Source organism: Canis lupus, chromosome 11 (assembly GCF_011100685.1).
Source record: "Canis lupus familiaris isolate Mischka breed German Shepherd chromosome 11, alternate assembly UU_Cfam_GSD_1.0, whole genome shotgun sequence".
NCBI lineage: Eukaryota > Metazoa > Chordata > Mammalia > Carnivora > Canidae > Canis > Canis lupus.
In genome coordinates this window covers 67,541,781-67,566,969 of record NC_049232.1, presented here as the reverse complement: position 1 = coordinate 67,566,969, position 25,189 = coordinate 67,541,781, and the positions used below count along the sequence as shown (strand labels likewise).

The 25,189-nt window shown below is 40.8% G+C and overlaps 1 protein-coding gene and 1 pseudogene across 5 annotated transcripts; both read left to right on the top strand.

Moving 5' to 3' along the window:
• The first annotated feature begins 266 nt into the window (after positions 1-266).
• On the top strand, positions 267-17,649 carry INIP (INTS3 and NABP interacting protein). Of its 5 annotated transcripts, none has more exons than XM_038553121.1 (7): positions 267-324; positions 1,822-1,904; positions 7,618-7,781; positions 9,594-9,637; positions 13,113-13,215; positions 15,643-15,733; positions 16,929-17,649. In XM_038553121.1, exons 3-7 carry the CDS (start codon positions 7,771-7,773, stop codon positions 17,022-17,024), a joined length of 345 nt encoding a protein of 114 aa, XP_038409049.1. In that variant the 5' UTR covers positions 267-324; positions 1,822-1,904; positions 7,618-7,770; the 3' UTR covers positions 17,025-17,649. The 5 variants fall into 5 exon arrangements, with proteins under 5 accessions (XP_038409049.1, XP_038409051.1, XP_038409052.1 ...); XM_038553122.1 differs by lacking the exon at positions 267-324 and adding an exon at positions 706-965; XM_038553123.1 differs by lacking the exons at positions 7,618-7,781; positions 9,594-9,637 and having other exon boundaries at positions 270-324.
• Positions 17,650-20,213: 2,564 nt separating this feature from the next.
• On the top strand, positions 20,214-24,642 carry LOC119873981 (annotated as a pseudogene).
• The last annotated feature ends 547 nt before the right edge of the window (positions 24,643-25,189 follow it).

The following is a 25,189-nucleotide window of genomic DNA, read 5'->3' as shown; positions in this document are numbered from 1 at the left end:
CCCCAGCGCGCGGCCTGCATCTCCCAGGAGCCCCTTCGGCTGCCACTCTTCGGAAAGGAAGTGGCCTCGGCCGGCGGGTGGGGGGGCGGGCAGGGAAACAGCAGTTAAAGCCCGGCTCTCATTGGGCAGCGGCTGCTGGAGGCCGGCCGGAGGCGGGACTTCCGCTCGCTCGGGTGTACGTCAGGCTGGAGGCGGAAGCGCAGCGGGGGCGGGAAGGTTGTAGAGCCGCACGTTGGGCTCTGTTTGCAGGTCTCTAAGTGGTCGCGCCCCCTTTGAGAGAGCGGTCGGACGGCGCGGACCGGCCTGGGCGCTCTGGAGGCCCCGGTAAGTAGGCCCGCCCCACGGCGCCGGGGGACGGAAGTGCGCGGCCCCGGCGCTGACCTGCCGCCGCTGTCCTTGCGGCCACGGGGCAGCGGCCTCCTCGGCTTCCTCGCTGCCCCGCGCCCAGCCTGGCCTCCACGCCCGCCTGCAAGGACCCCTTGGGGCGCTGGTGCCGCCCTGTCGCCCCCCTGCCGCCCCCCTGCAGAACCTTCCCCCTCACTAGGTGGCCCTGTTTCCTGTCGTCGCCACCGGCTCGGCTCGCCCGGTGCTTCTGCCCCGGGAGCACCTCGGCATATTTTGTTCCAAGCCCGAGTGTGCTTGCGAGCCCTCGCGCTCTTCCCGGGTTGCCCCGAAGCCCGCCCTCGTCACGCCAGGGGACTCCGTGCCTCGCTGCTGCCGGAGCACCGTTGGGCGCCTTTTAAAGAGCGCGTTGGTTGAACGTGTTAGGGTGGTCGTCCGCCCGAGGGCCCGTCTTCTCGCTGGACTGCTTGCTCCCCGAGGGCAGCAGGACGGCCTTGCCCACTCGCGATCTCCCCAAAGCCTGATACAAAACCCACGACGTTGGGAAACGAAACAGCCCAAAGTATTCGTCCTGGCTTCTGGGGCCTGGGGCACGGCTCTCCCCATCTGTAAGACGGCGATGAGTAAGATAATTTCAAGCATCTTACGCATTGTATGGTGCCGAGGATGTACTTGATAAATTCCAGGCGTTACGTTTTCTTTCTTAGCTTTCAGCATACACAGTAGCTACTGGATTTTTTAAAGATTTTATTTATTTATTCATGAGAAACACAGAGAGGCAGAGACACAGAGGGAGATTATTTATATATATATATATATATATATATACACACACACACACACACACACATATATATATATATATTTTTTTTTAAGTTTATTTACGACAGACAAACACACACACACAGAGGCAGAGACACAGGCAGAGGGAGAAGCAGGCTCCATGCAGGGAGCCCGACGTGGGACTCGATCCCGGGTCTCTAGGATCACGCCCTGGACCCAAGGCAGGTGCTAAGCCACTGAGCCACCCAGGCCGCCCATCTGGATATATTTTTTTAAGTGCATCAGGAAGGACCATAAAGGAGTGATTTTTTTTTTCTTTCTTCCTAGCATCGATCATATTAATGTTCTCGATTGGCTGATTCATTTGGTAGTGTGTGGTGAATACGGCGTAATGCTGTACGTTGAAGACAGTAATGCTAAATGTTGGTATCAACATCTCAACATCGTCTGCAAAAGTCAACATTTAACCTTAACGTTCTAATGAAATACTTGAAGGGCTTGCAGAATCTAAATTTGTGACTTAAGTCTGTGCCACTTTTCAGGTGTGTATTTCTGAAGCGATGAAGGAACGGAAAACGTTTTATTGTAGGGAGGCTAGCTGTTCCTGACAACTTATAGTTTGTTGTTAAATATGATGCATTTTATATATGTGTACATATATATATATATATATATTTTTTTTTTTTTTTTTAACAGGTAATTGTAAAGTGCTGACCAGTTGCCATTGAACATAGTTGAAACAAAATAGAAGATAATGGCAGCAAACCCTTCAGGACAAGGTAATGCATGCTGGAACTTGTTATTACTAGGATTTTTCCCCCCTTTTAATAAACGTGTTTTGATAGAAAAGTTAGGATAGGGCAGCTACTGTAGTCAATAAAAAATGAATAGCAAAGTAAAAACCCAGTATTTGAAGTCCAACATTGTATCAGATATATAACATTCTTAATAGCTATTAATCCTATGTTTTACCCTGTGTTAAGATTATTCACATTGTAAACCTTAGGTCCTCCTCTGACATCTGTGTTCTCTTCTACTTGAAATCAGAGCCACTTTTAAGGTTATATTGTCACCAGGCAGTATCCATGCCTTTGCCTTCATTTGCCCTAGAAACTTTTGTACACATCACCTCTGTTTAGAAGCTCTCTAAAGCAAAGCAAATCAGACGCATCCTAGAGAAGTCTTTATTTAAAAACAAATTTTAAAAAATAAAATTTAATCTCTGGAAAGTATTAAATCCCATTCTCTAAGTTGTGTCCTGCTTCAAAACTTGAAGCAAACCTCTTTTTTTCCTTTCCCTGTCAACTCTGAACTATTGTTTGACCCGTATTTTTATTATTTCTGTTCTGATTTTTTTTTGCCCTTAGTTTTGTCTTAATTTTGTCTTCGTATAAATGTAACCATAAAGCATGTTCTTGTGTCCAGCTCCTTCACTCACTAAAGTGTGAGTTTCATCCATGTTGTGTCATGTGTCAGGAGTTCATTCTGTTTATCATGGAGTTCTCTTCTACTGTATGTATTTACCACCATTTTTTTTTTAATTGGTTCTCCTGTTTAGGGGCTTTGGGGGTTGTCTCAGTGTGGGCCATTGTGAGTGGAGCTGCTTTGAATATTTGTTTATGTCTTTTTGTAGATATTTGGATTAATAGCTGAGTTTATTATTAACTTTTTGAAAAACTGCCAAACCTTTTCCCACACTGGCTATACCAATTTACATTCCCTCTGGCAATGTGTGAAAATTCTGGGTACTCTCTATATAATGTTCTAGGTCTTCTAATTTTAGCCATCTTGGAGGATGTGAAGCGACATCTCATTGTATTAACTTGCATCTCCCAGATGACAGATGTTGAGCTCTTCTTTGTAACTACTTGCCGTCATAAATTTTCTTTTCTTATTTTTTAAATTGTTCATTTTTTAAAAATTGGCTTATTTTTATCATTAGGTTTTCTTCTTTTTAGAATCTAGATCCAGGTCCTTTGTCACTGCTAATTGCATCATCTGAATCATCTTGGAGTTGGTTTCTGTTGACTGCTTTTTTTTTTTTTTTTTTTTTTTTTGGAGTGTAGGTCACATTTTCTTTTTACTTACTATACTTAGTGATTTGTTATTGGATACTGGATATTATGACTAAGACACTGTGGAGACTCTGGCTTCTTTTGTATTGCTCTGACATGTAATTTTTGTTCTAGCAAATGCAAGCCCTCAACTCAGAGTTGTCTTCCGTGTGATGGGCAGTAGCTGAAATCTGTGCTCAGTCTTTTTAGCTTCTAGCTGCTGCTTTATTGCTGGATCCTTCTGGGGTCTCCATATGTGTAGTTTAGTCAGGAAGCAAAAACTTTGCTTTACTCCTTCTGCCTTTCCCTCTGGGGTTTCTCCACGCTGCCAGCCCTGAACTGTCTGTCCTCTGATACCTCAAAGCCAGTAAGGTCAGACTATCCAAGCTGTTTGTGAATTGAACAAAAGATCACAAATTTCCAAATATCAATAGGTGCAGTTTCTGCTTGATTTTGGTCAGTTTCTAGTGCTTTCAAATAATGAATTTTTAATCTTTTGTCTGGAATTTATTTTTTACTTATTTAAGATTTTATTTATTCATGAGAGACACAGAGAGAGAAGCAGAGACATAGGCAGAGGGAGAAGCAGGCTCCCTATGGGGAGCCCAATGTGGGACTTGATCCCAGGACCCCAGGATCACAACCTGAGCCAAAGGCAGATGCTCAATCACTGAGACAACCAGGTGCCCTTTGTCCAGAATTTATAATTAAACTGTGGCAGGGTTAGTGTAACCAAACTACCTGCTACTACTAGAAGTTGGAAGTCTGCTGTTTCATTGTATATAAATCTCGTTTAGTGTATTAGTTGCATTGAGGGCACACTAAAGGTTGCATAAGTTTTATAGAAGTGTACTATTGTAAAAAGCTAGCCTTGGTGACAGTTGTAACTACCTAATACTATTCTGTTCTCTAAAATAACCACATTTGTGTGCTCTATGCATTAATTACAGGCCAACACTGACTTCTGATCTTTGATCTCTTCTTTTCATCAAAGTTACCAGGTGAAAAATAATTTGATTTAAGCCAAAATGAAAACAAAGAGATGTCTATTTTGGAAGACAAATATGGCTGCTAAAAATCCCACAGTTCAGTCTAGGCAAAACTAAATTTAAAATTATCCATTTGTTCTAATAGCACAATAATTGAGATTTGCAATTTGCTGGTTATTTATTTTTATAGCATTTGCAATAAAATGCGGTCATTTTTAGGGTTGCCTTTGATTGATATCATATTTGCTGTGAAACATCCTCTAATCTAAATAGAAATGAATTTAGATTAGCCTTTTGGCTTTTGTTCTTTTGTCAGTGATTTTGTTGGTGTCCTGAGCTGCTCTTGGGCACCAGCAGAGGGAGTCCATATCCTGCTCTGTAGACTCCTAGTGAAAAATTTTAAAATTCTTACCTATTTGGATCTATTGCATTTTATTTTCTATATTAAATTATTTCTTTACTCTTTACGTGTATAGGAACTACTTAGTACAGAGACTGAATGCCAAGTGGTGTAATTATCTTAACAATGATAACTGAAAGAACCATGACTTAGGAAAAAAAATCCTGATCTGTACATTGCAATTAATTAATGTCTCTGGTGTAGGAGACAGAATCCCATTGTGTTCACTGAGCCCTCGAGCAGATCTAGTCTGTCATAGTGTGGTAGCAGTCAGGACTGCTAAATGCCATAAGCTCTTGGCACACAGTCACTGAAGTCTCCTTAGCTTCCATCGTACTATGGAAGATTTGGTTGGTTCTTAATGGCTACTTGATTGCTAAGTCATGTTCTGAGAATTTTATTTTATTTTATTTTATTTTATTTTATTTTATTTTATTATTTTATTTTATTTTATTTATTTTATTTTATTTATTTTATTTTATTTTATTATTTTATTTTATTTTATTTTGATTTTATTTATTTATTCATGAGAGAGAGAGGCAGAGACACAGGCAGAGGGAGAAGTAGGCTCCATGCAGGCTCCATGCAGGGAGCCTGACACGGGACTCCATCCCGGGTCTCCAGGATCAGGCCCTGGGCTGAAGGCAGCACTAAACCACTGAGCCACCGGGGTTGCCCTGTTCTGAGAATTTTAATATGTAGAGGCAGATTGTCAAACTGGAATTTGGCCAGGGTACAATGTAAAGAATCTTTCATTATTGGTAAATACTAAGGTCCTATGATCATGTGGTGGCAGTTGGATTGGTCCAACCTCATTTCAAACACACAGAAACCTGGTAAAATACTAAGAACTGTGAATTTTTTTCTTTGATTCTCTTATTTTCTAGTTATCTTTCAATGTTTATAGTAATAACTACAAGCCCTGCAGATCAGGTGATGGAAAGTATTGATTTGGAGTTATTCTGGATGCTCTTAGTTGTGATTTCAGGGTGCTAGGTAGGAGTGGGGTGGGAGGTCTCTTGCTTGATCTCAGGCCCAAATACAAGTCTTACCCCAAACCATCTATGGTCAGGATGAAAAGCAAGGAATGCTACCTCTCAATTAAGATGTAAATTAAAATTTGCACTGATGTGTAAAAATAATTAAAAATTCTTGTGTTTGTACCTTTTTAAAGAGGAAAATGTGGATGCAAAGATGCAATTTGCAGTAGGTTTTTAAAGCTGGCTTTCTTTTCATGTCATTTTTAACAGCAAAGGCAAAGAGTACAGTATTTTTCTGATGTTCTAGGAATGATCTGTAAGCCTCAGGTTGAAATAGGGATGAAACGAGGTTGATGTAGAATAGGTTATTAAGTAGCTTCAGATCATGTATATAGTTGGGAGAGAGTTTGAGATCCCTAGGCCCATTCTGACTGGCCTTGGGAGGCCTGTCATGTGAGTGTAGCCTAGAAAGCCGCATGCTAATCAGTTGTATTCTTTGTAATGAAAAACTCTGCACTGAGAGTGAATTGTCAGAATGGGGCTGAGAAGCATCTAGCAATGTTAACTAATACAGAATGCTAGATAATGACAATAATTGGTATTTATTAAGCAATTGCCACACAGCACGCTATATGCTAGGTATTTTACTTCTATTTTCTGTTTTTAAGCAGAAAATCCTTGTTGTGAAATGGGTGTAGGAATTTATCGGTAAGAGGAAAAGAAAAATGAGTGATGAGGGAAAGTTGGTTCAAAAGGAAGGTAAAGATGATTCATCATGTTGTTTAGCTAGCTCTGAAATGGGGAGAGAAAGTGGCAGTATCTTACAAGAACTAAGTCCTTGAGGACTGAGTGAGAACTTGAAAATGGGGAGGTCACCTGAATAGACATTAAGATCCATTCCTTTCCTTTGATGTGTGTTTTCAGTAAAGTCCAAAAAGTAGCTAAGAGTTGAATAATTTTTCTGATCTTACTAGATATAAGAAGTGTTTGCCATCAACTAGATACCAAAAGGACTAATTATTGATACTAATCAACTCACATTAACTTAATAATGTTATATTCTTTCGTTCTGCTATGACTTAGACATCAAGCAGTCCCCCCTAGATGAGGTTTGAGCTTTAGCCACTGAATACATTATATATATCATTAAGAAGTGTGGTAGGCAAAATGATCCCCCCACTTCATAATCCCCAGAACCCGTGACTATGTTACCTTCTCTGGCAAAAGAACTCAGCACATGTGATGAAGGTTAAGGGCCTTGAAATGGGAAGATTATCCTGGATTATCCAGGTGGGCCCATATTAATCACATGAATCCTGAAAAGCAGCAATTTTTTTTTCCTAGCTGTGGTCAGAGAGAGAAATGAAGAAGGGTCAGAGGGATACAGTGTTGCTGGGTTTGAAGGCAGAGAAAGAATACCAGGATCCAAGGAACTCAGGCAGCTTCTAGAAACTGGAAAAGGCAAGGAAACAGATTCTTCACCAGAGGCTCCAGAAAGAAATGGAGCCCTGGATGTTAGTCCAGTAAGATCCCAAAACTGCAGAACCGTGAGATAATAGATTTGTGTTGTTTTAAGCGACTACATTTATAGTAATTTGTTACAGCAGCAATAGAAAAATAGGATAATTCACCATTTAACTATATGAGCCGAAAATCTAGGAGCCATCCATGACTACTTCTTCATCATTCTTTACTTCATATTTACTCTTTCAGTGTCCTGTTGATTTAACTTCCTAAATAGCTCTTGGATCTGTTCCAATCTTTCCATTTCCCTGGCCCATAACAACTTTTGTCATCTCCAGTTTGTTCCACTGTCATAGTCTCCTGTTTCCTTTTGTCTAGCCTATTCTCAACACTGCAACCACTGCTCTTTTTATAGGGGAAAGTGTTATTTTCCCCCAATCCCTAATGAGCTTACTTATTTGTCCTTTAGATTTCAGTTCAAGCATTACTTTTTCTGGAAGCCTTTACTGCTCCCCCTACTCCCAGTCTAGATCAAGTTTATTCAACATTGATTCCCACAGTAATATTGTTATAAATGCTTACAGAATTTTCTTTCTTTATTTCAGACTACTCATCTTAGATTCTAAGTATACATTCATTGGTGTAATTATTTGATCATCTCTATCCTCACTGGACTGTTTGAGAACCATGAGAGCTAGAATCATGTCAAGTTTTGGCTCATCATTGTATCCTTAGAACCTATCTAGTGCCTGTATACGATGGATACACAGTAAATATATGTTGATTCAATAAATAACTTAAAACATGTTAAACTAATAGTGCCATAGTGACTTTCCTTTAATACTAAACGGGTATCTTAAGTATGATACATTGATTTAATGTATAGTTGTGAAGAGTATATAGCCTGTAGGATAGCCACTTGAAAAGATTTGAATAATATATTAAATGTCTTTTAAAATATTGTTGTGAAAGCAATTTATCAACTGTAATTGGAAAGCAGATTATCCATAACTCCACTGATCAAACAAAATAATTTTCATTCTTTTAGAATATTTTTTCCAATAAAAAGAATTCCAGTTAGTGCTTATTTAACTGTGGTAGAGCTATTCATGTAAAGTGATAATCAGCTGGTAGGTTTTAAATACGATTTGATGTGATGCTTGTTCCTCAGGAATGTTTTTAGTGACAAAAAAAAAAGTGTGGGAGTTATATGTTTCTATGAACGAACGTAGAAGTGAGAATATATATGATTGTGAAAGGAGATAGGGTTATAGTTCTAAAAGTAGAAATATTTTTGAGTGTGCTGCTTTATTATAAGATAATTTTATTAGGAGAAGGTTAATTATAAAGGAATATTAAGTACTGTACATGAGATAAATATTTTTAACACTCTCATGCTTCTAAGAACGTAAAAGTTACATGTAACTATGATATGTGCAAAAGAATGTAAAAGTAAAATGTTAAATTATGGCAAGCGATGGGTGTGTGTTTTAAAAAAAAAACTCATGTAGTGAGTGTAATAAAAGTTAGTTAAATGTTACCTATTGATGTGGTAGTTAGAGTTCATTGGTATAAACCCTGAAGGTGGGAGAGTCTTACTATAGAACATTATACTTCAAATAACCAGATAGATTACCTAGTTTGTGCCTTAAGTTTCAAATTTGAAATAAGCTATTATTATTCCCTAAGTGCTGTCTGTTGACTTTTATAGTTTTATAATAAGTATTTTGTGCAAAACAGACATGTAACATAATACTATATTGTTTTTTTAAAAAAAATCAAGAAGGAAGCATAGGTTTCAGGACCTTTAGACAAGATCAGAAATAAAAGCCTAAGAGATCTTACCATACCCTTTCTCTGTAAAGTAGCCTTTATGGCTCTCAGCCTCATGTAGATACACATTAAGATCTAGAAAATTATGCAAAATATAATTTTGCTTGATTAGACTGGAAAAGGAATTGAGAAGGGAAGTTATTTTAGAGACTTGAGGATGTAAAATTTGTTGGACTAGGTGACTTGTTAAATGTGAGTAGTAAGAGGGAGAGATTATAAGGATAAAACTTGGGCTTCTGGGTGGGAGTATGGAGCACTAAATGACATAACAGTGATAAAGCATTTTCCCATCTTCACCAGGGAGGGAAGGCTATGGGCTCGCCCACTCCAGTGACCCCGTGTTTAAATACTTTAGTGAGTTCTTTAAAGTACGTGGAATCCATGATCTTGTACATGGAAAAAAATACTCCTCACTGCTCATAATTTAATTAAAGGTGTATTAAACCTACACTCATCTAACACAGTAACTTCAAAACTGAAAATTTTTAAACATTTAGAATTGTTTATAGCTTAAACAAGTTAAATTCTCCTTTATAGTTTAAATTAGAATTATAATTAATGTGACTGTAATACTTCATGATTGCAAAATTTAGTACACTTAAATCTATTTTAAAATATTAACCCATTGGTTTAATTAATTTACTCTTTCTGTACTTGTTTTTTGTATCTTCCTGGGATTATAGTGATCTTCCCAGATTCTTATTTCTGTGCTTTCCAGGATTATAGTAATCTTTCTATACCTTCCTAGGGTTACAGTAATTTTACCACTACCAAAACAAAACAAAATTTCAGGTAAGTCAAGATTTAGCGTTTTTTGATTAAGTTTGATTCTCAGCCAAAACACAAGATTTGGTTATGCCTTAGATGATTTAAAAGCTGTGTTGGTGTGCACTGAGTCCCTTCTATATTAAACTTTACCTGCTGGGTTAATGGGATTTTTTTTTTTAAGCTCATGCCTGTCTCATAGATTTTTAGTTTCTTGCAACCTGGAGTTGTCCTTAAGTGAAATACTCCCATGTTCTGTTTTCATTATGAATTGTCCTTTTCTGGTAGCTTTATTACCATGATTTAATACATTTCATCTCCCAAGAGGTCAGGGATCATTAGGTCTGTACAGTTAGCTCTTTTTAGGAATTTCACTAATTCATCCAGTTAGAGCTAACAGTTTCTGCTTGGTCATTGTGTGACGTGGATGCTCATCACAACTGGGTCTCCTTTTTAAATGGTGTGTGTGTGTGTGTGTGTGTGTGTGTGAGAGAGAGAGAGAGAGAGAGAGAGAGAGAACCTGTGCTGAATCCACCTCTCTTGTGGATTCTTGGTCCCTATCCTGCTCTTCTGGAACTATTTGGCTTAGCCCCCAGTTCCCTGTATCTACCCCTTCCTCCATGTACCTAAGCAAAAAAGTATACAGCTATACTTCAGAAACAGACATGTACTTAATAGGAGAAACAAACCTCTAAATGTTAATGCTAACCTATTAACTGTAATTACTACAAATGACCTAATTATTATAATAACTTATTTTCACCCTTCTTTACAACTATATTTTTATGTATTTTTAACTTTTCCTTTTGTATCTTATTATGAAGCCATGGCGTATCATAGATTCAATATGTTCCATTCAGCTATAATTATTATTCTCTTTTTAATGTTCCAATTGTGACAGCCTGGCTAACCTCAAATTGGCTTCTTTGTTCTTTCAGCACTACCCTGGATGTTTTAAAAAAAAAAAAAAACTTCTTGCTCTCTGACAAGATGTTCCAGGCCCATCTCTTGATTTTTTTTTTTTCTACCCTAAGACATGCAACTAGTACTCTGCTCAGAACTCTGGTTCCTTTTCACAGAGGATAGACAATTGGAAATAACATATGTAAGCTTAAACACATTGAAGAGCACTGAAAAGCTCAATTGTGCTTGTATTTATCTGAACATTATTGATCAAATTATCTTCATGTAATCTTTTTAATGCTTTGTACATACAATTTCTATGTATATACAGTTTCTTTTTTTTTAATTTTTTTAATTTTTTTATTTATTTATGATAGTCACAGAGAGAGAAAGAGAGGCAGAGACACAGGCAGAGAGAAGCAGGCTCCATGCACCGGGAGCCCGACGTGGGAATCGATCCTGGGTCTCCAGGATCGCGCCCTAGGCCAAAGGCAGGCGCCAAACCTCTGCGCCACCCAGGGATCCCTATATACAGTTTCTTTACTGATACCCTAAAATATTACTTGCAAACAAATTAATCTTGAGAGTAATGTTTCTGTAAACAGCACATCAGTACTTTCAAGTGTGGTTATTTATTTTGCTCACCACATAATTTAGACACTATCAGATTTTTAAATTTACTTTTCAGGACTTTTTATATTTACAGTATCTCTAAATTTTTACAAAGATGGAACTATTTAATTATCTTCTAAGAATGCATTGGCCTCTTCTGAGAAGTGGGAAAAAGTCTTGTCCTAGAGTTAGAAACACACCTAATGGTGTGACTTGCTTTAAATATATACAACTTTGGGGACACCTGGGTGGCTCAGTCAGTTATGCATCTGCTTTTTGGCTCAGGTCATGATCTCAGGTCCTGGGACCAAGCCCCACATCAGGCTCTTTGCTCAGTGAGGAGTCTTCCTCTCCCTCTGCCCCTCCCCCTGCTGATACACACACACACACACACACACTCTCTCTCTCTCTCTCAAATAAATAAACAAAATCTTTAAAAAATATAAATAAAATGGAGAGTATGGATTGATGGGGAGAAGCCGAGAGAAGGTGAAAAATGTATGGCAAAGAAATAGGAAGCTATTGCAGTGAACCAGGTAAGAGAGGAGAGTGTCTTAGACTAAAGTAGCATCAGTGGGGATTTGAGAGCCATATATTTTTAATTTTTATTTTGAAATAGGCAAGAAGTTGCAAAGACAGTCTAGAGAGGTCTCAGGTACTTTTTACCAAGTTTCCCTCAATGGTTGCATCTCCTATAATATGATATAAAAAGCTAGAGTTTGATATTGGATACACAGTACATGTATATCCTTCCGTGTTATTTTACCCCACAGGAACCCTGCTTCTCCCTCTCCCTCTCTCTCTGCCACTCCCCCTGCTTGTCTTCTCTCAAATAAATTAATAAAGTCTTTAAAAATATGTGTGCAAATCCATATATACAAATAGGAGAGTGCTACTTTTCTCTGGAAAGCATTCTTCATTTTACAGAGAACTCACCTTGTGGTTCATTTTCCAGTCTTTTATCTTTCCATTTGTTTTCTTCTAAATTAGGGATCCAACTCAAATGCCCACAGGCATATAAACAAGTCTAATAAGGACTATAATAAGCTAGGGAGTGCTGATGTCTTTGTAATGTGAGGAAATAGTAATGATCATTTCTTCATTCTAGTTAATTTTTACTATGGAGGTACCCAAGATCCCTTCTTGCCAGTGCTTGAGATATATCAAGAGAAGCAAGAAATTTGAGGATTTTGTTTACATTCTCTCAGTGTTTACATCTTGACATTTAATTCCGATTTGATTTGATTTGATTGATTTTAGAGAGAGTGGGCACAGGGGAGAGGGTGGGGAGGGGCAGAGGGAGAGACTCTGAAGCAGACTCCCCACTGAGCGTGGAGTCAGACATGTGGGGCTCAATCTCCTGACCCTGAGATTATGACATGAGCTGAAACCAAGAGTCGGACACCTACAACTAAGCCACCCAGGTGCCCCTAATTCAGATTTTAAAAACCTAGTTGGATACTAGTCCTTGGCCAGGACTTTGCACCTTAGACTTATGTAATTTGAAGATCAGAATCAAGCCCCATATTAAGTAGTTGATAAAGGACACACCTTTTGCACCCCGTCTGTTACAATCCATTTCTCTCTCAGCATTGCTGGATGTAGTCAGTTGCAGTTCTTTGGTCTTTGAAAGACTGTGTGTCATTTCGGAATGAAAGCAGTTGAGAAAAAGAAATATTGTTTGGATCTGAGTATGTCTGTTGCTGTTTTCCTCCTGAAAACCTTGGTAATTACAGTTCCTTCCAAATCCTCAGTCCATATCTTACTTTGCCTCCATCCTGGGACTGTGCTGGGAAAGTTGCAGGGAAGCAGTAGGAGGTCGGTTTCACCATCTAGGGGGCTACTCTCTAGTGGGTTCTTTATCTTCTTAGAGAATAGAATTTGCTGTCTGGGTTTCTAGATGGCCTAGGTTTCTAAAAATAGCTCTAAAATGTTGTTTTTATTTCTCTCTCTGTGTGTCTCTCTTCCCCCTACCCCTGGTTTTTAGGTTTTCAAAACAAAAACAGAGTTGCAATCTTGGCAGAACTGGACAAAGAGAAAAGAAAATTACTAATGCAGAACCAGTCTTCAACTAATCATCCTGGAGCGAGGTATTGAAGAATAATGTGGTTTTTATATTTAGTGATATAAAAAATGTCTTGGACAAAATACTTCATGTGGGTTGGCAGACATTTGTCTCTCTCACATTGGAATTTACACGTTATGTTTTGTTTCCTAGTTAGATTTGAAAAAATTAGATGAATTGATTAGATCTTAAATAATTAAATTCTAACCAGAATATTTAATGTTCCCCACAGCCTACTTTAAAAAAAACGAAAAGGGTTTTGTGTGGTTTTGGTTTGTTACTGATATAATTGTCAACATCCCACTTTTTAAGCGTTCTGCAAAGCAGGGAACGTTTAGGTGGCTTAATCTTTATCGTGTTTGGTTTCTGCCTTCTTACATGATATTTAGCCACCACCCTGCCTTTCCTTTTTTTTTTTTTATTAAAGATTTTACTTACTTATTCATGAGAGACACAAAGAGAGGCAGAGACACAGGCAGAGGGAGAAGCAGGCTCCCTGTGGGGAGCCAGATGCAGGACTTGATCCCAGGACCCCGGGATCATGCCCTGAGCCGAAGGCAAATGCTCAACCACTGAGCCACCCAGGCAGTCACTTTTCCTAAGAACAGGTGCTCACCTCAGTCCCTTGTAATCTCATTGTAGCTAAAATCTGGTAGACCAAGATCCTTCCCTTATTAGATATCTGAGCACTGTTTGACACCACTGATCACTCCCTCCTTCCTAAAATACTCTTTCCTTGGCTTCCACTCATTCACTGTCACACAATTGTGATTTCTTTTGTAGACGTTTCTCCACTCTTATCTCATGAATGTCAGTGCCCCTCAGAGCTCAGTTTTCCATCCAGTTTGTCTTCTCACATCTTTTCACCAGTTGCATCACTTTCATCTAGTCTTTTCTCCAAGTCCCAAATCGCCTCTTGGACATCTCCATCCCTCTGTCCTCTAGGCATTTCAAACTTCATATGGCCCAAGCTGAACTCATCTTCCCTTCCCAAGCTCTGACTAACCACCTACTATTCTTGGGCTTCTTGTCTCAGTGAATGGCACAGATCTCGAAGTCAGAAGCATGGACTTTGTTTATTATTCCATTTCATTTCCATCTCCAAGCATTTGCCATTCTCTTATGTTTATACTTTGAAATGTGTCTCAAATCTGCCTATTTTTCTTCATTGCTACTGATGCCACCCAGCCCTGATGCCTGCTACTCCCGTTTCTTGCCTCAATTACTATAGCTGCTTCCTCCGTATTTCCCGTAGTCTTCAGTCCTCCTGAATATATTTATCAGTTGTGTCATGTTTTAATCTGGAAATCGAGAAAATTGGGATAAGCATTAGGATGTATATGAACCAGGAGTGTGACGGGCAGGTGCTTCCAGAGTGGCTTCATACAGGTGAGATGGTTCCAGTGCAGCTTCATGCAGCAGCTCAGTATGTGAGCAGTGCTCTGGACTCCCTCCAATTCTTCTTTCTGTCTTTCCCTGGGGGTCGGCAGCTCCCTAGTGGTCAAAATATGACTGCAGTAGTCTCTGCCTCACCCTACACTGAGCCACCTATCGAGACCAAAGCCAGAAAGGTTCCTGTCCTATGTTTCTTTTGTAAGAGGCTAGAGAATGTCCTCAGAAGCCTTCCAGCAGACGACCCATTGAGTCTAGTTGCCCAGAATTGTGTATCTTTCTCTTGCCTAAACCAGAAACCAGCAGGGGGAATGGCATTGTCTTACACCAATCAAAGTCCATCCCCTGAGGGATGAGCCTGGCCAGCCCTGAGGCATGGGACCAGCAATAATTGAACTAAGTTTGGATTCCATTAGCAAGACAGTAGGGAGAAAAATTGTTATTGAGGAGGTGACCAGCACTGTGTGCCTAGCAGTGGTCTTCCTGAGCCATCATGTGGTACTTGTGACCATGTCACTCCTCTGCTTATTATACTCTTTGGGTATCTCTTTTTACTGTGAGGATAAGGTCTGTATTTCTTAATTTATTTTCACAAGGCTCTTCATACCCTGTACCTGCCTTTTACCCCAATGTCATTTTTTGCCAACCCTCTTCATCTCCTTTCAACCCTGACCTCCGGTCCTGTTGAGCTCTTAATTTCTTCAGATACACCAAGGTCTTTTGCCCTGGGCTTTCGCGTGCTGTACCTTCTGCTTGAAACATTCAGTGCTTCTGTTTTCATCATAAATGTAGCCTTATGATAAGCTGGAGTACCTCGAATCAGTCTGAAAGTAGGGGACCATAAATCATCAAAAAAATAATAAAAAATAGAGGTAATTTGGAGCCCCAGTAAATAACATAGGCTTTTGTCATATAAATTAAACAGTGGGAGAAGGAAAAAAAAAGACTTCTTCTGGAAGGCCTTTTTCTATCCCTATAAAGAATATATAATGAAAAATGTAATTCAGAAGTAAGGAAGTTTCTACCTTCAACAGCCAAATAACTAAGATTCCCATTTTAGCATTGCACTCTCCAGACCCTCTCTTAATAAGGACTTCCGGGATCATGCTGAGCAGCAGCATATTGCAGCCCAACAAAAGGCAGCTTTGCAGGTGAGCAAAGTGTAACTGACAGTCTTGTCTTGTTGGAGATTTCCTGGGCCTTGGAAGCCAGCACAATTCCTATTTTGTATTTCAGTGGAGCAGTATCAATAAAAACGTTCCACACATAATTGCAATGGTTTTCTGATGTTCAGTCATGCCCAAAGGATTTGAAGGACCAATACAGCAGTGATGAAAGTGACTTTTATGGTTTTGACACAGTCATGATTGATTCTATGCTGTACCTGGCAAGAGACTGCTTTGTGTACAAAAGAGTTTAGGATATTGGGATGGACAGAATGATCTTAAAAGCTGAACTGGCCGGTTTACACTTTTTTTTTTTTTTTTTTTTTTTAATTTGTCATGCTGTCATACCCCTTGATAATCTTACTGGTTTATTGTTGTTTGGCTTCTTTTTCAATGGTCAGCATACCACGTTGCCCAGGAAATGCTTAAAGACTAACTCCTTCCATAGGAATATGATAATCCATCTGCTTAAAAAAATATTGTTCTTCATAGAATGAACAACAGTTTTAGTATTAGAGTGATCTTGGATAGTTTTAACTAACATTCCCAGAGCCCTTGAACAAGCCATCATTACCTGTGCTTTTTAAACCTTAGAATCTCAGAATTGGAAGAGACATAAAAGATCATCTCACTTAAGGCAACCTAAAAACAGTCTTCCTTTCTGTAGTGACAGAGGGAGGTCACTGGTGGTTTTCTGTTACTTACATTCCAACAGTCTCTACCAAATATTGGTTATCTTCATCACCAGTAATCAGCTCCCTTCCCCACCCCACTCCATTCCCCTTCTTTCTTAAGCTCCTACTTTGTTGATCAAGAGCAGATTTGGGGGATCTTTGCTGCAAAGTTCTCCCCACTCCAAGGAACAAAGTAATTCATGCCTTTGACTCGTTATTGACTTTAGAGAATCACAGAGGACAGAGTGGGTCTGATAAATGAGTGCCTGGTACAGCTTGTTAATAAAAATACTTTATTACTGTCCATCTCCTGTGTATTTAAAACAAAATTAAGCAGCAACAGAACAAAATTAAGCAGCAACAGAACTGATTTTTATATCTTAAATTTACCTAATTTGGTCGTAAGCACTCAAAAAGGATAAGTAATTTGAATACCTTGGTTGAAAAATTGTGATTTTTAATAGCTTAATTGCCTTTTTTTTTTTTTTTTTTAAACTCTTGCCTAGCATGCACATGCACACTCATCTGGATACTTCATAACTCAAGACTCTGCATTTGGGAATCTTATTCTTCCCGTCTTACCTCGCCTTGACCCAGAATGAAGAAAATATTTGTAACAAAAGTAACCCTAATATCGGATGCCAAAGCTACTATCATTTAGTGCTATACAAACTATGACTTTCAGAATTTTGGTGAACTTTTATACTTTTTGCTTCTTTAAAAGAAAGGCATGCGTAAGTCAAAGCAGAAAAGGAGAGTCACCAGAAGGATGAGAGTTTTGGGAGCTATATTACCTGAGGAACTGATGATGCTACTTGTGACTGTTCTGGAACACAGTTTGATTTTTGACTCTAAATCAGACTCTGAATTGGATGGTCACATAAATTCACTCCCCACCCCCATTGGACTAATATATCATTGTCCACAGTAGACTTTCACGAACATTAATAGTACTTCACCTTAAAGAAATGAGGGTGCTTTTAAAAAAGTGAACCAATAGGCTTAAATAAGTTACATTCCTATTTGCTGTTTGTAGAATTTATATTCAACACGTCAGCCTGAAATATTCTCTGACTCGTAACTCCCTTCTTCTCCATTTTCAAAAAAAATCTAAGACAAGACTAAGTTACCAACCAGTCTTAAAAATCTTTTATAAACCCATGCTACTATAAATTATGTGACTAAATGATATTAAAAATAATTATAAGAAATATGGTGGCTTTAAAATTTGTACGTGCTTTTATTATTTAGTGTTAATCCACATATGGTGTCCCATGTTTTATTGTCCATTTTTGTTCTAATTAAAAAACATCCTCATTAAAAAGGGGCAAGCTGAGCCCCTTTTTAATTACTCTAAGGAGTTAGGTTAAGTTTCTCAACATGACACATCTTTAAGAGAATCTGGGCTGCTTAGTTAAGTATGCAGTCCTCCCACCTTACTGTAGTCCTAGAGAATTACAATCTCTAATTCAAGACAAAGTCTGAAAACCATGGGTAGGGAACTCAATTTTCCTTATATCTATATATCATAGATATATAAACTTATAGGTTTCTATGCCCTTGAAACTTAGCTAAAATTAGCTAAAATCTACGTCTTTTTTTTTTTTTACCTTTAATAGGATTGAAATTATATTTTATACTGTATCACAGTTGCAGTATTTAATATAACTACTTGTAATTGACCTTGTATTAACCTTGAGTCCCCATCATCTCTGGTGGTAGGATGAAATTTAAACTTAAAATTCCAGTTTGGGTCAATATTTAATTGAAGTTCATCTCCCTTTTCAAAGAGTTTCTTTCCTTCTTCCCTAGATATTTGCACTTACCACATAGCGGTTGGGTTAACGGCGTGTTAACCCAAACTAATTAAAGCAGGAGTGGAGAATTCTGGACTTGGCTGTGCCATTTAGATTCTTCCTCTTGAGAATTTGAACTGATTTTCTACGTTTGGGTGAGGCGACAGCTGTTCCCATTGTAATGATCACTGTCACAGCAAAGGCACCCTTACTCCCCACTGCTGAGGAGGTCCCCAGCTGCCTCTGCTCCTGTCCTGCCTCAGGTCCATCCCGCTCTTCTTGAGCCTTCTACAGGACCCCTCATTTTCTTGAATTGTTTTGACAGTGACTGTTCTGTGCAACCCATGACCTACCGACTGGCATGGTTCTAAATCTATCTACTGATGCTAAGGAGTTTAAAAATTTTTGGATTGTGTACTTTTTATGCTGTTGAAGCCTCAACCTAATGTGTGACTTTTATAACCTAGGTAAAGATGTTTTTTTCAGTGGTATCTTTTCTAATCTCTCCGCCTTTTAAATAGATGCTGTTAAATCCTGTAGCCCTAGTGCTGGTAAGCACTTCCTCCACCCCCTCTCCTGCAAGTCCTTTACAAATTCAGGTCCATTCCATATGCATTTTGTTTTTAAGATTTTATTCATTCATGAGAGACACCGAGAGAGAGGCAGAGACACAAGCAGAGGGAGAAGCAGGCTCTCTGCTGGGAGGCTGATGTGGGACTCGATCCCGGGACCCCAGGATCACAACCTGAACCAAGGAAGACCCTCAACCACTGAGACACTCAGGCGCCCCACTGTCATATGGGGGGGAGTTGGGGAAGATGAGAAAGCTGAGACCTGCGCCTAAGGAGGTCACAGTGGAAGGAGCCTGCTGTTGTGAGGCAGAAAGGATGAAGGAAGCCAGAGCACAGAGCGCTGCACAAGAGGCACCCAGAGCACACAGCAGTCTAGACAGGCCTGCAAGTTGCAAGTATTGGTACGATTTTACCTGGAAGGGCAGGAAGAGCTGCTCCAGGCAAAGGTGAGCCTCTTCCAAAAAGTAGTGACTAAGACCCTTGGGAAGACTGCAGAGGTTGATGGGGAAAGCCGTGGGCTATCTGAAACCCTGAGGTGATGCTTCCGTATTGCTGCCCCACCCCCCTCCCCGCAACTGGGTGACTCATTTCCCCGCTCTTGGCCTGTCACTCTGTCTCACCCGTGAAGTAGGAACAGCACACACTCTGCCTACCTTATAAATTGTCTAGACCAGTGTGCAGGCTTCAACCTGTTACTGAAATGAGAAGCCGACTTAATGGCTTAATGGAATGTGACCAGCATTTTTTTTTTTTCTTTGAAAAATATGAAGCATGAGAGTACATGACGTGTTGTAATAACATGGTTTTGTTTCACTAACCTTCTGTTTCTGGTATTTGTGTGTGTTTTACTTTGTTATATGTTGTACCAGTAGGTAAGGTCTTTGAGGCAAGGATTTGTGTTTCCTTCCCTCCCTTCCTCTTGGTTCATGGCTGTATTCTGCTTAGGCTAGTATTTGGCATATAGTAGGAGACCAGGACCTGCTTATTGAAGGAATGAATGAATGAACATATATGAGTTAGGTCATGATGGAAAGGGTTTTTGTTTTTGTTTTTTTTTACTGTGAGTCATGGCAAAAAAAGGTTGTGAAAGCCAGTGCTCAATAATCCAGATGATAGAGGGTGCCTGGGGGCTCAGTCTGACTCTTGGTTTTGGCTCAGGTCATGATCTCAGGGTTGTGAGATCGAGCCCCATATCGGGCCCTGCGCTCAGCATGGAATCTGCTTGACGTTCTCTCGGTCTTCTCTAAAATAAACGAATCATTATCATAATACAAATGATAGTGCTTTGTATGATTCTGGAATTTAAACTGAAATGACTTCATAATTTCAAAGAGATTTTTTCCCCCCTGAACAATCTATAAAATGTCTTATTAAGTTATCTCTGGTCTTTCCTCCACTTTGGCAGTAGAAACTCAGCCTTTCTGGGAGTTTAAGGCCCACCAAGGCAAGGGTTTTGGCAAATATGGTTACACTGAGAATAGAAGATAAACCTAGAGAATGTCAAGTCATTGGTGCAGATGCCCCCACTACGAGCATCCCTCCAGCCCGCATGAGTCCCGTTCAGCATCAGCTCAGCCCATGTTTACTGAATGCTGTTCTTCACCTCTGTATGCACAGTGGACACAATTCTTTTTAAATGAGCAAATGCAGAATGAGGAGGAGGAGGAGAACTTCACTGTCCTCAACCTGAGAATCTAGAGCGGGTGAGACCAGCACGCTAGGAGGTAACATTGATTGCACCTTCCTAGTGAGAGGATGAACCTGGCTAGGCCACGGAAGCCTACATCGGGATAAGCATTTGGGGGGTGCCTGGCCGGCCCAGTCGGTGGAGCATATGACCCTCGATCATTGGGGTCATAAGTTCGAGCCCCACATTGGGTATAGAGATTGCTTCAGTAAGTGGATCTTTATTTAAAAAGAAGAAGCATTTGAACTTGGCTTTTGAAAGAAGAGACTTTCAGCCAGGAAAGATAGGAGAGCAACCATGAAAGCAAAGGAAGAGCCTGCACAAAAGCAGAGCAGACATAGGGGCCATCTTGAAGCACCAAAAGTCCAATTTGGCTGGTCTTGTGTAGATAGATTTGGACAAATTTGTATACTGTGATAATCAGAAGTGAGGCCAAAGGCGCTGTGGGACTCGTTCTTTCAGAGAAGCTAAGGCCGCACTGGGGTGAGGCCCTCACTTCATCCAGCGACTGGCACCAGCCCCGGGCCCAGCAGCACTTGCCCGCACCATGGCCTCCATCTCAGAGCTCGCCTGCACCTACTTGGCCCTCATCCCGCACAATGATGAGCTGATGGTCACTAAAGATAAGATCAGTGCCCTCGTTAAAGCAGCGGGTGTAAATGCTGACCCTCTCCAGCTGGACTTGCTGGCAAAGGTCGCGGCCAGTGTCTACATGGGGAGGGAGCCTCATCTGCAATGCAGGGGCTGGTGGACCTGCCCCAGCAGGACATCCCCCCCCACCACCACCACTACCACCCCACTGAGGAGAAGAGAGTGGAAGCAGGAATCGAGGAGTCGGATGATGACGTGGGCTTTGGTCTTTTTTGACTAACCCTCTTCTGTAACCCATTCAATAAAAAGCTGAACCACCTTTTTTTTTTTGATATATTTCAAACATTCATTCAACTAATCTCTACACCCAATGTAGGGCTCATTTTTTTTAAAGGGGGAGGGGACATGCTGATCCGGGTCATTTTTGCCACAGCCAGTGTACAGCACGTGGCATTTTACAGACCACAGGAATTAGTTCAGGATTGGACACGTTAACCAAATTCAACCCAAATGAGACTCCAGGAGAGATTTGCTGGGCTGATGGAAAAGACACGTTTTCACCTTTGAGAATACTAACAAAAGGGAGTCTTTCTCTCTAGATGTGTAAAAGGAAATACACACCTGTATGTTTATAGATAATTTATATTTACGTAGTGACCATAGTGACCGTGAGATGGAACAAGTCTCAGAATGAAGCCACTGCCATATAAGGGGCGGCAGAGAGAAAGCAGCTGGGTCCTTGATGCCATCGTTGAGTTGCCGAGTCAAACAATCCCTAAAATATGCAACCTTCCTCTGGGATTTCCAGTCATGGGAGGTAATCCTTATTTTTATTTGCACTGACTCAGCCGCACGCCACACCGCTAGGCAGGGGGGAAGCAGAACTGGAACCCGAATCTCACACCCGCACCTCCTCCTGCAGTCTTCCGTGTCACCACAGTTAGTCACCTGTGCCCTCCCTCCCCTGCACTTAGTTGCCTGCCCGGCACCTGCGGACCTCAACCCATCCACGCCATGTCCCTTCCCAATCACCCTACCGTGAGCTCTGGAATTTGTTTCAACCACCAAAATAGGTCTCTGCCTTCCATCTTTTCCTCAGTCCCACCTTTGTCTCCCTCCCTGCATTGTTGATACCTGGCTTTCTCTTGGGGCCTTCTGGCGTCTTCTGCCTTAGGAGGAAGCAGCTCAGGGCTTCACGCCTGGGCTCTAGGCTCATTCGTTGTTAGAACTCCAGAATATTGTTTTAACTTAATTTAAAAATTCACTTCTTAAAAAAAATTAAAATTCACTTCTTAAAACCAAGAAACAGACTCTTAACTACAGAGGACAAACTACTAATCACCCGAAAGAAGGTGAAACAGGTAATGGGGATCAAGGAGAGCACCCATCGTGATGAGCACCAGGTGATGGGTGTGTGGAGGGGCTGAATCACTACACTGCACACCTGGGACTAATATTACACTGTGTTAACTGGAATTTAAGTGAAAACTTAAATTCACTTCTTAAAAATGCATGTCCCTGCCCGACCTTAAAAAAGTCATGCCATGCCAGTGTCCTTGACAGTATGTCTGGGATTCCAAGTCCCCAACGACCTTGAGTCCTACTTCTCAGTCTTCATCCCCTCTCAGCTGTTACCCCGAGGACATCAACAGCCTCCTCAGGATGAGCCAACCCTCGTCCACCTGGTCAAATCCAGTTGTCAGCCTTCTTCCCCAGTCTCACTTGAACTCTCAGCAGCATTTTCCACAACTGATCACACCCTCATTCTTAAAAATGCTAACTGCATTCTGTCTTCAGCCACACCTCACTCCCCTGTGTTTTCCAACTACTTATTAGTTGTTTATTCTCAGTCTCATTGGCTGGCTTCACCTCCTTCCAAGTGCAAAATGTTGGACTACCCTGGAGATCAGCGTTTCCATCTCTTTCCTACCACCTAGAGTCATTCATTGCCTGGGTGGGTAATCCTACCCAGTACCATGGCTTAAACAGTGATTATCTTCTGATTACTTTCAAACTTCTATCACCAGCCCTGACCTCTCCCTTTGTGGTGTTTAGTCTCCAAAGATGACGGCCACTGATTCCTCCCATCCCCGTAGGCACAGGCCACTGTTCTCATCAAAGGTAGCATCTGTTTCCTCTCCCCTTGCACATGAGCCGGCCCAGTGACTTGTTTTGACAAACAGGATATAGTAGAAGAGACGGTATGTCAGTTTGGACCTATTCTTTAAGAGGCCTGATGGTTGTACTCCAGAAACCAATATTGCACTGTATGCTTACTAAAATTTTTTAAAAAGAAAAAAAAAGGGTCTTGACAGCTTCTGCTCTAATCCTCCCTGGAGAAGCCAGCCACTGGATAAGAAGTCTGTTCCCTGTGACCACCATGCTATGCTGCAAGCTAACCACACAGAGAGGCCACATGGTAGACCTGAGGTGCAGGCAGTCAGTGAAATCACAGGACAGTCCTGCTCTGGCCTGCCACCAGCTGAAGCAGCCGAGTGACTGACCCCAACTGATGCCACATAGAGCAGAACTGTCCAGCGTAGCACAGTCAACCCACAGAATTGTTAAAAAAATAATATATTGTTGCTGTTTCAAATTTCTATGTTTTAGGGTATTTTATTAGCAGCAACAGATAATTGAAATACCCTTGGTCTCCAAACTCTCATATCCATTGTCAACATGACATCTCCACTTGAAAGTCTAATAGGCATCCAAACTTAACATGCCCCAAATCAGTCTCTTGACACCTCATCTACCCCACATACTCTTCCCCCAGTGTCCCCCATCTCAGTAAATAGCCATTTGCACAGCCACAAATATAGGAGTCATTCTAGACTCCTTTTCACACTCCTCTTGGAATCTCAACAGCTCTCACCTGGAATCTACCCAGAATCCCATGATTTCTTACCAGTTCCACTGCCATCACCTTGTTCCAAGCTGCCATTGTGATTTACCTAGACAAGTGCAATAGCCTTCTAACTGGTCTTCCTCTTTCCACATTTGCCTCCTGCCTTCCACCTCACCCCATAGCTAAGAACATTCAGTACAGCAGCCAGAGTGATGCTTGTAAAATGTTAAGTGCGGCACATGAAAAGATGCTCAGCATCACTCATTAGGGAAATACAAATCAAAACCCACAGCCACACCCATTAGGATGGCTACTATCAAAAAAGCAAGGATTGGTGAGGATGTGGAGAAACTGGAACCCTTGTGCACTCTTGGTAGGAACGTAAAATACTGCAGCTGCCACGGAAAACAGTATAAGCGGTACTTCAAAAAATCAAATACAGAATTACCATTTGCTAAGCAATTCCTCTTCTGGGCATATACCCCAAAGAACTGAAAGCAGGGACCCAAACAGATGTTTGTACACCCATGTTCATAGCAGCATCATTCACAGCAGCTAAAAAAGATGGAAACTCCCTTTCATGAAGATGGCACCGAAGGTGAAGAAGGAAGCCCCTGCCCCTCCCAAAGCCAAAGCCAAAGCAAAGGCTTTGAAAGCTAAGAAAGTGGTGCTGAAAGGCGTGCAGTCACAAAAAAAAGATCCATACGTACGTCACCTACATTCCGACGACCCAAGACCCTGCGTCTCCCAGCCCAAATATCCTCGAAGGCGCCCCCAGGAGAAACAAGCTTGATCACTCTGCCATCATCAAGTTCCCCCTGACTACTGAGTCAGCCACGAAGAAAATAGAAGACAACAACACACTTGTGTTCATTGTGGATGTCAAGGCCAATAAGCACCAGATCAAACAGGCTGTGAAGAAGCTCTATGGGGTCAACACCTTGATTAGGCCTGATGGAGAGAAGAAAGCATATGTTCGACTGGCTTTTGACTATGATGCTTTGGGTATTGCCAACAAAATTGGAATCATCTAAACGGAGTCCAGCCGGCTATAAATCTAAATATAAAATTTTTCACCATAAAAAAAAGGTGGAAACTACCCAAATGTTCATCAGTGAGTGAACGGATAAACAAAATATGTCAAATACCCACCATTTGCTTTGATGTGGATGGACCTGGAGGGTATTATGCTGAGTGAAATAAGTCAATTGGAAAAGGACAAACATATATAGTCTCATTCATTTGGGGAATATAAAAATTAGTAAGGGGAATA